Source organism: Mus caroli, chromosome 15 (genome assembly GCF_900094665.2).
Source record: "Mus caroli chromosome 15, CAROLI_EIJ_v1.1, whole genome shotgun sequence".
Taxonomy (NCBI): Eukaryota; Metazoa; Chordata; class Mammalia; order Rodentia; family Muridae; genus Mus; species Mus caroli.
The window spans coordinates 89,259,180-89,275,608 of NC_034584.1; the positions used below are offsets into that span (position 1 = coordinate 89,259,180).

Sequence of the window (16,429 nt, forward strand, 5' to 3'; positions counted from 1 at the left end):
AGCATTGGAAATGTAATTGAGGAAAATACATAATAAAAAAAGTAAAAAAAAAAAATACAAGTTAAAAAAAAAAGATGATGAAGGAAGAGGGGAGAATCCAATTCAATCTCGAGTGAACTTAGAAAATACCTAACGCCCATCCATTGAGCACTGAGATAGTTTGCCTGCCTACTTAATCTCCTCTGGAAAACATTAGAAACGTGCTTTTTTGTTGTTGTTAGTGGGTAAATGAATGGAAAATCCTTAAAATGAGCAAATTAATTTTAGGGAAACCTATTGAAAGTATTTTTCTGAAATTGACACAGAGTTCAACTCATCCTGACTTCTTTCTGGATCTTAAGATCTGCCCTCTACAATAGCAGAAATATGAGACTCATAAGTCATATAAGTAATTAAATTTCTAGTAGCCATATTAAAAATGTAAAAAGAAACTGTTTTAATTTTAATAACACATTTATTTGAGCCGCTATACCCAAAATATTATTCAACATAAAATCACTATAAAACAGTAATGAAGTTTTGCATTTTTATACTGTCTTCAGAGTCTGCTTTTATACTTTGATCCCATCTCTATTTGCAGAATGCATATCCCAGTTCTCTATGACCACTCAGGTTAGAGACCATATAAGGCAGCCTGGTTTGAGAAAACAATTCACAAATTTGACTAAACATCAACATCACAAAAAAACTATTTCAAAATACAAACTCCTGGGATTCACTCTTAGAGGCACAAGGAGTCTTGTAACAAGGCTGTCAGAAAAATACTGATTACAAACCAACACGTGGGAGCCATTCCTCTAAAGCAACCAAAGCCAATCTAGGTCCTCCTTCCTATGCATGAGTCTCCAATCTCTAAGAGGAATTCCTGCATTGCTGTGTTTAGTCTCTGAACTAATACTTCCGGCCTCTTCCAAACATGTGCCACCTGGAGTTGTCTCCAAGCCTGGCAACTGTTCTCTAGACACAGCGCCGTATATCTGGCTTATCTGCAATAACAGAGAAGAGACACAGAAGAAACAATCCAAACGAGCCTTCGTCTGCCCCCAAAATGTTTCTTGGTACATGTATTTGAATATGAGTGCCCCTGCCAACTCTTCCGTTCATGACTCTTCAGACTGAAATTCTAAACTTTCCATTTCCAGAAGCACTCAGGGAGCCTGTGATATGCACACGCACTCCTTGTGGTGCTGCGCTTTAGACATGGATCCTTCTGCACGCTGAAGATATGGAGGCTCCCCGTGCATAGGCACATCCCTGGTCCTTCTCTTGCAAGGCTTGTCTGGGCTAGCCTCGAACGTGTGACCCTCCTGCCTGAGCCTCCTTAGTATGAACGAGCTCATACAACTAGTTGATACAGAACTAAGACTAGACCCCAAAATGCCCAGCTCCAGAGGCTACTGCCTCTGAACAATAACTTGGCATTAATGCTATAATTTCTTTCCTTTGTTAAGACCAGCTGAGGGGAACTTTCATCTCTCATGCCACATCTTCCCTTTGTGCAAAAGGGCACTCCTCTTCCACAAACTGTTAGCAAAGGTACCACCAAGGACAGCTCCAAGTATGCATGCCCGAGATTCCAGCTACCTTCAGTGGGTTGTAAGGGATAGAAAGAAGCTGTGTTCTGCTCTTTTCTTCCCCTACAATTCCTTAAACTAGAAGGGGAGCAAGGAATATGTGCTATGTGCTAAGTGGAAGTATAGCAACAGGAAGTATGTCACACTCATAAGGGCTTAACGCCTGCTGCCTGGGCCCTCATTTAGCACCTTAGCAAGTACTGAATCACAGACAGATAACAGCAAGGATATGAGAAAGTGCTGGTGCCTGCAAGAGTGTGGTCTGCAACCAACCTGGACAGTGACTAAGTGAAATAAAACCGAAGGAAGGCAGTAACAGGTCATCTCGGCCATTAGGCAAGTGACACTTTAATCACGGCATGCCCTCCCATATGACCACAGCTGCTCAGAATCAAACCCGCTGGTCTCCATCAGAACCCCAAGCACTTGTATACTCACAGGGTGCCCAGTAGTATACTAACAGCCCAGCCCACTAACAAAATATTCATGCTTTCTTTTCTCCTTCTAACTACATCTCCTGAATTAACTTTTGGGTGAATAAATTATATATATATATATATATATATATATATATATATATATATACACTCACTTTTAATGTTTGTTCTCAGAATTAGCACATGGCTATCCTAGAGAGGATCCAGTACAAGCTCTGTATTTACTCTGAAGAATGATTAACATAATTTTAACTGTCAAGTTCAAGACCAAGTTTCGAGCCACCATACAGACAGACTTGTGGGAGCTGGCTGAGGGCTCAAAAGAAAGTTGAATTCAATTATCCACGAATTCTCAGTTCCAAAATAGATGCTACTACTCCTGCTGTGCCAAATCACAGTAAGCATAGAGGCAAAAGCAGACAAATGTTCTATTCACCTCATAGTCCAGGCTTCAGAAGGTCAAACTGGGATTCAGGAAGGGAAGCCAAGGGTGTCAGTGGCATGTGTTCCTTCCTTTTGACAGCTTACGGAGACTGTCCTCATTCCTGGCTCATGTCTGCTTCTGCCCTCAAAGACAGCAAGCACCATCAAGTTCTAGGTTGTGTCACTTTCATAGTGACTCAAATGTCTCCCCCTACCAGGACAAAGTTTTGATTGCCCAGACAGGCCAGACAATGTTAATGTAAGAATAACCCTCTTATTTTAAAGCTAGCTGACTACCTAAATAACCTTAATTGCATCTACAGACTTAAGAGATCGCTGCTGTACAACAGTAATCACAGGGGATGAGAGTTAGTATGTAGACAGTTGGGAAATTATCATTCAACCTACCACACTGTCTCACAGCTGCTAAAGATCTGCATCAAATTCTCAACACAACATGTCCATACCATTGCCAAATCTTATCTCAGTAGGAAATCAAATAAATTACTTTTAAAAGCCATATAATTATTAAAAATTTTATTCAAAATGTATTTATTTGTATTTTGTGTGTTTTGAGTATTTTGCCTGCATGCATGTCTGTGTACTTGCGTGCATGCAGTATGCCAGGAAGTAGGAAGAATCATATGTCCCCTGAAACTGCAGTTTCAGCTGGTTGTGGACTGTTATTGAGACTGGAAATCAAACCCAGGTCCTCTGGCAGAGCAGTCATTGCTCTTCAGCACTGAGCTATCTTTCTAGCCTATCATATAAATCAAATCAGTTCAAAAGCCCTGGGAAGAACACATCAGCCAGATGGTGGGCCAAGACTCAAAAGTGCTATTCCTGGTATAGAGAAAGAACACCAAATTGGACAATGATCACATGGGCAATGCCATCTGAGATGGTAAGAGAAGCAATAGCAGATTATAATGCCAGATACAGTACAGAAACTTTAGAAGACATATTGAAGAGGGTAGCAGAAGCAGTTTTATATCTCTGTTACATACTCCTTCCCAACCTTGGCCAACATATCCTGGAGAATCTGTCTTCAGATTCCTCTCTTAGAAGAAAGGGATTTGGGACCCACCTTTGCAACACAAACCTCAAACAGGCCTGTTATGGTAAAATGAAGCACTGGGCTGGCCTCCATGGTCCCAGGACCTAGTCTAGTACCTACAAGTTGGACCATCAGACTACCCTGTTCACCAGGGTTTGATACACAATTCCAGGCTCAGGTTAGCCAGACAAACTTGGTCTTCAGCCCTACCTATCTTCATGAGAGACCCCAATCCCAAAATAATCTAAGTAGGAGGCCAGTACTCAACAGACTCAGGCTGCAGGCCTGGGCATATGTGGACATCATATATCCCAGCCCCTAACAGTACTGGGCTGACCTCCGTTGTCCTGAGCATCAGATCCACCCCAATATGAAGCAATCACACAGCATACAGTCTTAGTTTTTTTAAGTCGATACTCTCAATTCCAGCCTCCCCACAAAGAGACAGTAGGCCCAAATCAACAGCTAGTATTCTCTGTAGACTCGGACTCCGGGCCGTTCCTATAAGCAGAGAATCCTGATCTTCCCCATATATTCAACCAACTTAGACCCACACTAGTGGGTCTAGGAAATAGTTCTGACCACCTACAATGTGGTGGTCATAATTACCAAGAACTCTAGCACGAGCACCACGTACAGGACATCAAATGGCCTGCCGCAAATCGCAGGGCTTTCTGACTGATGAACAGCTCCTCGACACAAGCAAACCTACAAAGATGAGAGTGAGCCCCTACTTCTTCAAATGCACATTCAGAAACCAGAAACCTGGGAAATCAGAGTGGGAGCATTATGAAAATAAGAATGCTCTCCCAGTTCTTGAACCAGAAAAGAACAGAAGAATATGAATTGTCTTATAAAAATGTTCAGAGAAATTACTGTTCAAGATTGCTTCTACTACTCTGATGAGCCCTGACAAAACATGGCTGGGGGTGGGGGGCAAAGGTTTTTGCTTGACTTTCAGGTCATACTCCATCATCAAGGGAAACCAAGGAAGCAACTCAAGACATGAACCAGAAGGCAGGAACTGAGCCAGACGCCATGGAGAAACAGTGCTTACTGGCTTACTCTCTGTAGCTTGCTCAGCTAATTTTTGTACATGACCAAGGAACACTTGCCCAAGGGTGTCTCTACCCACAGTTAGATGGCCCATCTCACATCAATCACTAATCAAATGTCCTACAAACATGCCCAGAGACCAATGTGACAGAGGCAATTCCTCGCTGAGGTTCCTTCTTCCCAGGTGACTCTTCCGGCTTGGGTTAAATTGACAAAACAAACAAACAAACAAACAAAACCAGCTACTGTAACTATTCTGAAGAAAGCCATTCCACTTCAAGAAATATGAAAAGACTGAGCAGGTAAGAGGAGCCTGATGCCAAACCTAAAAACCTGAGCTCACTCTCCAGGACCCATATGATAAGAGAGGATCAATTCCCACAAGATAGTCTCTACAAGTATGCATTGCCATGCATTTACATGCACGTGCGTGTGCAGTGCGCGCGCGCGCGCGCACACACACACACACACAAGCTTGTAAAAAGAAATGTAAAGAGACGATTCAGTGGAAAAACTAAAGACCCACTGCAGAAATTCACTGGGAAAACTGAAAACTGAAACTGTTTTTTAAAACTCAAACTCACTTTGAAACTGGAACCTACAATGAAAAAACAAACAAACCAAAAAAAAAAAAAAAAAAAAAAAACCAACAGAGCAGAAAATATCAGAAACGGTTGCTTGAAGATGTGTTCTCTTAAAACATGCCCATGAAGAAACAGGTCAAGAGGCCATGAAAGCAAATGTTAGGGTCGCAAGGCTTTAGGAGAGAGAAAAGGAAGGAAACAGCTTATTTGGAGAAAACTCTCCAAATATGGGAAATTGTGTAAAATACTTGTAAAAGATCGAAATCTTCAATAAGATGTAATTCCCCAAAACCTCGAAAGAAACAGACAAGCAATTCATCAAAGATCAAGACAAGGTTAGGATTTGCCAGTGAAGTGTCCACACAGATACTCACGTGTTGAAGACCTGCCAGTTAGTGGCAATTCTGAGAACTGTCTGGATCACAAGGGTCCTAATTTCCGAAATGTATTAATCCACTGATGAGGTTAAAGCTGAATGGAGTGTGAAGTGGTAGTATTCAGGACTTAGGTCAGCGTAGGTGTGCTTTTGAAGGTTACATCTTGTCTCAGCTGCTGGGAGGTGACCAGCTGCCTCCTCCCTTGCAGGTGTGTCTTGGCTAAACTCAGTCCCAAAGCAAATAAACCAGTGGCTCATCGTGGACAGAAAAAACGGGGGGACAGCAAAAAGGGGTGAAGCAAATTTGGAGTTTCCGCCCTCTTTCTTTAAAATATTTTGTCACATTTCAAGGAAATTAACACAGAAAAGAAGTGGGTCTTTCCTGGTACAATAGTTAATCACACATGTTTGTGAGAAATTGGAAAAGAGTTTGAAAACATTTAAAGTACAGTCAGTGGAGCTCAGTGGATGGTGCTTAGAAGAACAGAATGCTGGTAGGAATGCAGATCCAGAGATGAGGGTTCAGAAGGAAGCTGGATTGGGAGGCATTGTGTTACAATCTAGCAAAAAGTTGGATACATTTTGTCTATACCCTAAGACTTTGTAGAAAGCTGGGTTGAAAAATGGAGACACTACTTAATCTGAAAGAAGTTTCAAGTCAACACAATCTTCAGAATGTTTCCTGACTATCACTGGCTGTTTTAACCAGATTTACAGTGAAAACCAGATTCAAACAAACAAACAAAACAGAGCAGAAATATATAAAAAATGTGCAGTTGGTCAGAAAGGGACATGGAAAGCTAGAACGAAGGATGAGGCGTTTGCTAAAAGTGTCAAGTCTGGGGCTTGGGAAAGCTCAGTAAAGCACTTGCTTTTCAAGCATGAGGACTTGAGTTCAGTCCTTTAACTCCATATAAAAAATGCTGGGAACCAAATGGTGGTGCACACCTTTAATCTCAAACAGATCTCTGCCAGGTCAAGGCCAGTCTGGTCTTCAGTACAAGTTCAAGGATAGCCAGGGCTACAGAGAGAAACTCTAACTAAACAAACAAACAAAAAATCATAATGAGAAAAAAAGAAAGAAAGAAAAGAGAAGAGAAGAGAAGAGAAGAGAAGAGAAGAGAAGAGAAGAGAAGAGAAGAGAAGAGAAGAGAAGAGAAGAGAAGAGAAGAAGCTGGGCATGTGACACATGCTGGCATTAGCAGCTCTGTGGAAGCAGAGCTGGGCACGTCCTTTGTACTCACTGGCCAGAAAGGCTACCCTACTGGGAGAGCCCCAAGCCACTGAGAACGAGTGTCTCAAAATGCAAGGTGGATACTTTCTAAGGATTGAAACTATATTTGACCTTTGACCTCTACAAGCCTGCTTAACACATGTGCATGCATGTACATGTACCCAGCAGTTATATCAAATACCCTATCATAATATTAAATCTTCCCCAGCCACAGTGGCATTGCTATGGTTTGAATATTTGTGCCTTTTCAAAGCATGTTGGTGAAATGTAAAACCTACAGTGATAGTATGAATGGAGGCCCTTGGGAGAGCAGCACTCTTCCTCACGGAAAGAATGAATGTTGTTACACAGAGCTTGAAAGGAGTTAGTGTTGACTTTTCTGCCATAAGGAAGACATAGGAGCCAACCATGAGGAATGCCCTTCACCAGAGCAGAATCTCAATGAAGTAGAAAAAGAATAGCAAACTAAGCTCACAGCTAATAGAAGGAAAGGAACAATAAGTATTGAACAATGAATGAAAGAAAGAAAGATAGGTAGATGGATGGATAGATAGATAAGTAGATGATGAAAGAAAGAAAGAAAGAAAGAAAGAAAGAAAGAAAGAAAGAAAGAAAGAGAGAGAAAGAGAGAGGGAGAGAGAAAGAAAGAAAGAAAGAAAGAAAGAAAGAAAGAAAGAAAGAAAGAAAGAAAGAAAGAAAGAAAGAGAGGGGAGAAAGAAAGAAAGAAAGAAAGAAAGAAAGAAAGAAAGAAAGAAAGAAAGAAAGAAAGAAAGAAAGAAAGAAAGGAAGGAAGGAAGGANAAGAAAGAAAGAAAGAAAGAAAGAAAGAAAGAAAGAAAGAAAGAAAGAAAGGAAGGAAGGAAGGAAGGAAGGAAGGAAGGAAGAAAGAAAGAAAGAAAGAGAGGGGAGGGAGGGAGGAAGAAAGGTAATGAATGGATAGATGGATGGACGGACGGACAGACTGACTGACTGACTAAATCAGAGGAGAGAGAGATCAAATAAACTGAGACCTAGAGAGGTTTTGTGAATCTAAGCAGCACTAACAAAGCTTCACCTGAAGTAAGCAAAAACAAAGGCAACAGATCAGAAATGAAGGAGGAAGCTTTAAAACTGGTCACACGGCATTTAAAGATCCCAAGAGACTGCTTCAACTGATGTGAAGCCTAAATACAGACGCCCTGACGTGCTCCTCAGAATTCTATGTGCCCAACGCCTGATTCCAAATCTACTTCCATAGGGTTAGGTATTTCTTACAGAAGCAGCCACTTCTATGCAACAAAATACATCAGTTACCTATTGCTGGTAAATTAAAAAGAAAGGAAAAAAACATAGCAAGGTTTATCAGTTGTTACTATATTTATTATTTCATAATTCAGGTCAGAGGTCCAAAATTAGTTCCACTGACCTAGTAGTTATACAACAACAATTTGGGTGGATGGACTTAACTTATAACCGCTTTCACCTCATCATCAAGGGCACTGAAGCTCAGAGAAGTAAGTACCCTCACGACTGTCCTCACAAGTAGCACACAGCTTGTGACATTTTGCCTGGGTCTACCTGGGCTCTAAGTCCATCTCTGATCACTGTGTTATTTTTCTCTGTCAGAGAAGCACCCACAGCCATAGCCCTGAAACTCACAGGCTCCCACTATAACAGTTAATGTTCACTGTCAACTTAACTGAATTTAGGATTACCATCGATTGAGACATGCCTCTGTTTGTGTCTGAGAGGGTATGTCTCAATGAGGTTTCACTGAGAAAGACCGGCCCTGAATGCAGGTGGTCCAGAGACTATGGTGTCAGGCTGAATACAAAGAAAAATGGGATAGAGAGTCCTGAAGGTCAGCGTTCATCCCCTTCTGCTTCCTCCACACAGGACGCCTGACCCTCACCATGCCTGACCCTCACCATGCCTGACCCTCACCGCCATGCTCCTTGCACCACAGACACAGCCACTCTCGTCCCTGTGTCTCCCCCTTGAATTGCAAGTTAAAACTAACCATTCCTTCAAGTGTCCCGTCACACCCATGAGAGGTGCAGCTCACACACTGCTGGAGACACGCCCTCATCACCCCCTTGAGCTCTAACGAAGTCACCCACCAGTGTCACTGGCCTGCCACCAAATACCTAGGAATGCCTTTCCTTCGAGATGTAAAAGTTCTTTAAGAAGAATCACTAAGATTACTTTTAAGTTACCAAGTAAGGGGGAAAATGTTTTGATTTTATCTACCCTTCGGGGGTTAATGAGATTATGCAATCTACCAACACTTCAGAAGGTATTTTCCTAAGACAGCTGATGAGATTATCTATTTTGGGGAGCCTGGACGAACTGTTATGATCAAAGAGCTAAAACCCATGCTAAGTTTGTGTGTATGCTTTATCCCTTATGATCTCTCATGTACACAGAGAAAATAAAATTATTATGATCATTATCTGCCAAAACACGAGCGAGGCTCCAACGCTAGGAAGGGAGAATCTATTCGCTGTTTTAATCGTCCTTAGAACTGAAAGTCCGTACACCCTGCTGCAAGTCTTCTCATTGCCAGCATATGCTGCTGTATTCTTTAAAAGCATAATAAGGGTGCTTGGGACTATGTGTCAGGATACAGCCAGAAATGACTAGAACCCCAAACTACTGCCCAGATAAATTAAGTAATTATTCTAACAGGCATAATCCAAAGCCCACAAGTATTAAGGAATGGTTGGATTTGAAATCTCATTAAATTTTCAAAGCAACTGTAAATGAAAATTTAACAACACTAAAATGGTGGATGTTTCGATAAAAGGTGATGATTTGGAAGTATAGGTTTTACTAGAAATATAAAACAAAATGTTAAATAGTAGATTTGTATTTCACAGTAGTTTTTAAAAAAAACATTCATAGTTTAAAATATTCATTGTTTCAAAATACCAAAATACATGTATATCAGAAACCAGAAAGAGAAAATAAAGTAACCAAAATGAAAAATACTAAATAAGTAAAAAGTCATGAGGCCGACGTGCTTTGAGATTTCTTATTTCAAAGGGATGAGACAGGTAGCTTTGTTGTCTGCTGGAGAAGCAAGTGATGTTTCAGAGATCACTTCAGCTTTTTTAGACTGTATCTGGTAGCACAGAAAACTTGTACGTGAAGTTTGCGTGAAATCTGGGAGCACCTCACAGATTTTTTTTTTTGATTTGTTTCTATTCTTGCTATGACATTTTACACACTATATCAAATACTGGCAGCGTTCTCAATTCACTATAAATGGAACCTCGAAACTCTTCCGGGTCTGAACGCTCTTGTCCCTCTAAGCCCCGTGGGATCCAGAGAAATAGCACAGCGCAGGGCTGAGTTCTTATCAAACCTGCTGCTTGCCTGGCGTCTCAGGAAAGACCTTGCCAGGGAGACGCAGAACCACCCATCAGTCACTTGTCACTGACTTCGGAATTCAAATCTTGTAAGAGAAGTTACTAAAGTGCAATCAATACATCAGGAACGCATGCCTTACAAGGACACAGCGGACAGTGTTCATACACAAAGAGACTTAAGGTGGCAGGAAGCGTACTTTTGCATCTTTGAATGAAAGCTATTTGTGAAGCATTTGCTCCTTCTAGTATTGAGCTTGGTATTAGCTAGAAAACAAAAGAAGTTCACCGGTGGAAACTGACATCCACCAACTGAGCACAATTCAAAGAAAACATATGGCATTAGCCATGGTTATTTTTTTTTATCACAATGCATACCTTAAAGAAACTGGCTATTTATGGCGAAATAAATATTGTTTTAAATGAACCAGAAAAGAAACTGATACCCTGAGACTATTACCTAGAAACCGTCATACAATATGTAATTGTCCGATTGTCCCACATAAAAATTTCTACTTGTGACAGATGGACACTTTGTATAGGAAGTACCCTTAGGAAGGCTAAAGCGAGCCTTTGAGGTTATCATAACAATTCAATACAATGCAGATGATTATTGGAAACTTGTTATGCTTTCTATTTACCCAAACTATCAAGTCCTAAAATATCGAGTTCCTGTTCTAAGAGACTAAAATTGAAAGATAGAAATAACACAGAGAATGAGTCTAAAGCCTACCCCTAATTACATTTCTATTCAACTGAATTTTTGCTGACAATTGAGCTCTATTTCCTTGATTACATTTAGCTATTGTCTTCAGTATCCCAGCCCCACCCTCCCCAAAGCATCTCGGAGTAAAGAAAATATCATAAACACTCGTTACAATAAAAACACTCATTAACAACGTTAACTGAAACCCATTTTTAAAGAGCTTACGTTTTAATTTATTATGAACACAAATTCCTCTTAAATGCAACACATGTCAGTTTTTCCCTCTCCCTACAGAAAGCCCAAGAGCTGCTGTCCATGGTGACATGCACTGGCTGAATGAGGCAACAGCGCCACCACAGAAACATCCAAGTTGCATACTATGTCTGCTTCTTGATGGCAGATGTGCTGGGTTGGTTGCATTTTGCATAGCCAACGTTTCAGTAATTATAAGTTGCACTACTTCATTTGAAGCCATAGCTCTCAATAGCAAAAGAAACACATAACACATACACACACACCATGTATGGTGGTGGGAGGGCGCCTTGATCTTCAGGAAAAAGGACATCCCCTGTGCCTCTTTTTAAATTCCATCTCCTTGGACAGTTTAGCCCCCTTTTACACCTTCGGGCTAAGCATCTTCCCACAAGGCAAGAAGTTTTCAAAAGCTTTACTCAATCAATTTGCAGGCTGGCTTTTTTTTTCCTGAAATTTGGTTCTGTTATTCAAATATGATTTGAAGTCTGGACAGTAATGAATAGCCAATATCCACTGAGTTCAAAAAGAAAAAAAAAAGTTTTAAAATTCTACACGTACAATTATGGTGATATGGGGCTATGCTTCTGTGAACGTCCCCTTGAAATGATTTCAAAATAATCGTAGCAGTACCATTGCCTACCCCTCGACGCTGATTGGAACGTTAGAATGGGGAGCGTTCCATGGTAACCGTGCTTCAAGTACAGACATGTGCAGTAAAAATACCATAAAGGAATTCCTCTGGTCAGGCACCACAGCGCTGAAACTTTGGGAGGTCAGTATTTTAACCAAGATTGAGCTATCTTGTTTCCTTCCCAAATCCATTCCACCCAAATGAGGCGTTTGTGTTACAATTTATTGTTCCCTAGACGCCCAAATCACCCATCTGCCTCTGGAGTTTCTAGTCGGTAATTAAGGCACTATCCATTAGAACCGCCAAGTGCACCAAGTAAGGAGGAGGAGGAATGCGAGGGGGAGGAGGGGAGGAGAAAGAACCCACTTAAAAAGAGTCAGGCCCAGAGCTCACAGAGACCCCCTCGCCCCAGCTGGGACTCTCCGCCCGCCCCGTGCAGCGCCTAGCCAAGTTACCAGAAGCCGCAGGGCCAGCTCCCCGCAACACACATGGGGCTCCACACTGGGCCATACCTTGGAAGAGGAAGGCTTTCGTCCCATTATGCAGTCCCGGGACTTGGCGCACTCCATCTGTAGACTCCCCAAGTTCTAACTCTGTTAAGACGTCAACCTGTAGGGAGGGGTCCACACCAAGCCCCCAAACTGGTGGGAGTGGAGAAGGGTAGGAAAGAAAGAAAGAAAGGGGGCCATTAAAACGCAAGCTTCTACAGCAGCAAAGAAAGCACGCGTCTTAGCGATGATATTGGAAGTGCTGACAAGAGGCAACTCGCTCCTCCACAGGGAGAGCCTTACCTGGACGCGCTGTCAAGCTTAAAATAGCAGAGCGCTGGGTCCCATCTCCTGACCTACTTTAAGCCCCTCTCTGTGCAAAGTTCCCCCTCAGCCACAGACCCTAAGGGTGTGACCCGCCTCGCTGTCCCCAGGACAAGCACAGAAAGAACCCAAATGCAAATCCTCCAGAGCTCCCCAAATCCAGAGGGACACCAGGCGGCGACCCCATGGCGGGGAACATCCCGGCCCTGCTCGGCGGCCACTCACCCGCTCCAAGCCCGAGGATCACGCAGAACGTTCTCAGTAACACCCGGGATTCCATGGCGTGCATCGTCTCAGTCCATCGTCTCCCTCTTTAAAAATAAAGATAAAAACCAAGAGGTGCTGGGAGTGAAGCGGGAAAGCAGCGCTGGCCCCTCCTGCGACCGCCTCGGCGTCGCCACCCGGGCTCAGACACCTAAGACCGAGTGGGGCGGCCCCCCCGGGTGCGCGCCGAACTTGGAGCCGCCTCTGCGCGCATCGCTCCCGCACGCGGCGGGCCGCAGCCGGGTCAGGCTCGCGGGGACCTGCGGGGACCTGCACCGAGCAGCGCCCCGCCGAGCCACGCGGCCCGGGCGCGCACGCGGAGGAAGGGAGGCGGCTTCGGGAAAGCCGGGCCGGGCCGCCCCGCACCCGCCCGCGCTCCCGCGCCCGAACCTGTTGGAAAGGCGGAGACAATGGCGAGAGCCTGGAGCCGCCGAGACCGCTCCGGGAGGGCGGGGCGCGAGCCGGGGCGCGGGCGGGGCGGCCTCTTTTCCCCACTGCACACGCAGCGCCTGGTCCAGCCAGCTCTGCCCGCAGAGGTCCTCAACCACCCTCGCCAGCCGGCAACCGCAGCCTCCGCTCGGGATCCTAGGATCTCAATGCCAGGTGCCAAGTTGATGGGCGGCGTTTGCACTCACCCCCTCGAAATCGGGCGCGTGTCTCCAAAGCCCGGCGAGAGAAAGGACCACCCAGCCGCAGGAGGCGAGGTTGCAAAGAAAGGCACCCGGCCGCCTCGGGCAAAAGAGGGAAGCCCTCACTTAGACACTCACGCTGCACGGCAGCCCCGGGCGCAGGGCACCCCCTCCCGGGCGGGAAAAGGAACCCAGCCAAAGCACGCAAGACTCCTAGGTGAAGCTGGACAGGCGCGGGAGACCGGAGGAGATGGGTAGTGAGCAGGGGAAGCCTGGCCAGCCCTGACTGAGAGGCTTTCTGCCCAGGGCGGGGCGCTGGAGAGCCTCCAGGCGCAGACAGCACACAGAACTTAGCCAAGAGCCAGGAGCTGCTGGACAGCTCCAGAAACCTTAGCGTGCTTCCCAAACCCAAAGTCCAGGACCCTACACAGCAGCAAGGGTCAAAGGGCAGGGCAAGGGGATTCTACCCACTGAGAAAAACAAGTGTCAGTACGCGTTAGAATGAATAGATGATACAGATAAGACGATGTATAGATGAATGGATGGATGGACGGATGGATGGATGGATGATGGTAGATGAACAGATAGATGAAGGATGGACGATAGGATGGTAGGTAGGTTGATAAGTAGGTTTGTAGACACATAGTAAGATAAGTATATTTTTATTAAGTAAAAGATTGAGCCCAGGAGACTAAGAAGCCCACTCACTGTTGACCATGCTCACGTAGACCTTACTCACCCCCTCCTCACACATTCTTAGGACTAAAAGAGTGGGATTGTTTGTGATTATTAGAAGACTGAATAAATAAATTAAAAATCGACAACGTGTATAGTTTTCGAGTGCTACCTAAATTTTGCATTGAATTTTTAAGTCAGTTCTCTTCGGTCATGGATAAGTTAGAGTTTCAAGAGTGAGTAAAACGCCTATCTGTTTCTAGAGAGTTCTGAGTCCTCCTCCAATTAACCTGAACCAAACACAGCAAGCCATAGGCAATCTGAGATATGTCACACACTGCATACATCATTGCTACATACATCACAGTAGTGGTGGGGAGACATGTCTACCTAAGTTCTTGGAATATTTAACGGGGGATAAGAATTTTGGAACTTTATCGATAGTATTTATTAATCCCCCTTAATCAAAATTTTCACTAAATTTTAAGACAAAAATCTTACAAACTTTGAGAACTGTTCCAATGCTCCCATGTAAGGATTGAAGGGCAACATCTCAAATTTGCTAAATTACACCAAATAAAATAACGAAAAGGAAACTATTTCTTGTGCAAATTAAAGATCTTTCTACAATAGTATATTCAAATATTGATCAATATAATATCAACATATATCAATATAATATCAAATATCATATCAATATAATATCAGGGATGGCTACATAAAATGTGTATCAATGAATAGTGCTATTTAAATTATGATTGGAAGAGAAACAAGAGATGTGAGTAGAGGCAGTGCCCAGTATCCTCACAACATTCCTACCTGTGGAAAAGGAGGAATTAGAAGGTGGATCCAAGTGAAGCAATATAAGGAGAGCGATGAGCCAAAGAGTTGCAGCAACCTCTAGTATGGAAAGGGAAGCAAGCAAGCAAACAAACAAAAGCCTCTCTTCCAGAGAGCAGTGTTGGCATGAACTTGGTCTAGCACAGTAAGACCCCCTTTAGAGTCCTAGAGAAATGTCCAATAACAAATCTCTCATGTTTGAACCAGCAAATCTTCTGATTTATTACCTAGACAATATCTATTTAAAAAATAATTAGCTACAAGAGTGCTCGCCCAGCATGCAATAGGTTCTACCGACAGCAGCCCACATTGAAAGATAATCATGTGGAACATGTGATCTCAGCATTCAGAAGATGAAGAAGACAAGATCAGACTTCAAGGTCATCTTCAGCTACTTTGTGAATCCAAGACCAGCTTAGGTTATGTGAGAGCCTGCCATTGCTCCATAGATATGCAAAAACATAAACTGGCCAAAAAAAAATGAAATTTTGGTCAAAATGGTTGACCACACTAGACTTTAAAAGGGTCCTCTCTCACTATGAGCACATCTTCATGCCCAGCACTTTATTTATAAGTGAGATTTACACTAACAAAAGAAATTCCTCAACATGCTAGGAGATGAGAGGTGGAGCTTTGCTGGTGGAGTGATTGGGACAAACTGGGACACGGGGTTCCAGACGCCACAGGAACCCTAAGGTGATATTTTATCATTTGCACTAGATAATGGACTATGACCAAAGCCAGAAAGGGTGAGCTACTTCTGCTCAGTTTAACAAGTGAAGGGACCTTGGCATGATTACAGTGACGTCTGCTATATCAAGAGGAAAGTAAAAGCAGAATGGTGGATAGCTGGGTAACCACACGAGGCTTCTCCAGCCCTGGAAAATGTCTGCTGGTTTTGTTGTTTCTGTGTCACTACAGAGCAAACTGTTACAAGTGTAATTGCCTAAAACAACAACATTTGTGATCTTATGATTCCCTTCATGGTGACTCCATCATCAGTCTCTCCATGCACTGACGAGACTACATCTATTCTGCAAGCTGGGGAGGAGAGTTCCCCCGCTGCTTTAAACAGTGTGTGCACCCCTTGGCTTGTTCTCCCATTTTGTCTTTAGAGCCACCCACAGTAAGGAAAGTTTTATTAGACCTCTCCACTTCTCAAAAATACAACTTGAAAATCTTCTCTGGCCTAACAGGATTTGTACAATAATATTAAAACCATTTGCATATCCCAGGGTAATTGCTCCTTCTTAGCCTTAATGACAAGTATGAAATCCCTTGGCCATGTAAAGTATTATACCCAGACTCTAGGTGTTAGGATATAGCTATCCTTGGGTATGCATCCTTCTAATAGCTAAAATACTTAGAAATTATCTAAATAGGTATCGATTTTCATATGTAAGATAATCATAACCCAGATGTAGTAAAGGGACCCATAGGATAGTAAGGTCTATCTAACTTAACCTAGCTTAACTCTAATGTAAATAGTAACACGGGTGTCTGCATGGATGGTGGAACATGTTGATAGAC

At 43.2% G+C, this 16,429-nt stretch overlaps 1 protein-coding gene across 5 annotated transcripts in view; it reads right to left on the reverse strand.

The window, feature by feature from the left end:
• Nell2 (neural EGFL like 2) overlaps positions 1-13,674 on the reverse strand; it is a 297,672-nt gene extending 283,998 nt beyond the window's left edge. Inside the window, exons 1-3 of one of the 5 annotated variants that reach the window (XM_029469874.1) lie at positions 13,391-13,674; positions 12,717-12,802; positions 12,192-12,320 (exon numbers count right to left, since the gene is read on the reverse strand). In XM_029469874.1, the coding sequence (XP_029325734.1) occupies positions 12,192-12,320; positions 12,717-12,780 (193 nt within the window). In that variant the 5' untranslated portion in view covers positions 12,781-12,802; positions 13,391-13,674. Of the gene's footprint in view, positions 1-12,191; positions 12,321-12,716; positions 13,112-13,145; positions 13,341-13,390 lie in introns of those variants that run through there. The other 4 variants (XM_029469878.1, XM_029469877.1, XM_029469875.1 and 1 more) reach the window with 4 other exon arrangements.
• Positions 13,675-16,429: the final 2,755 nt, after the last annotated feature.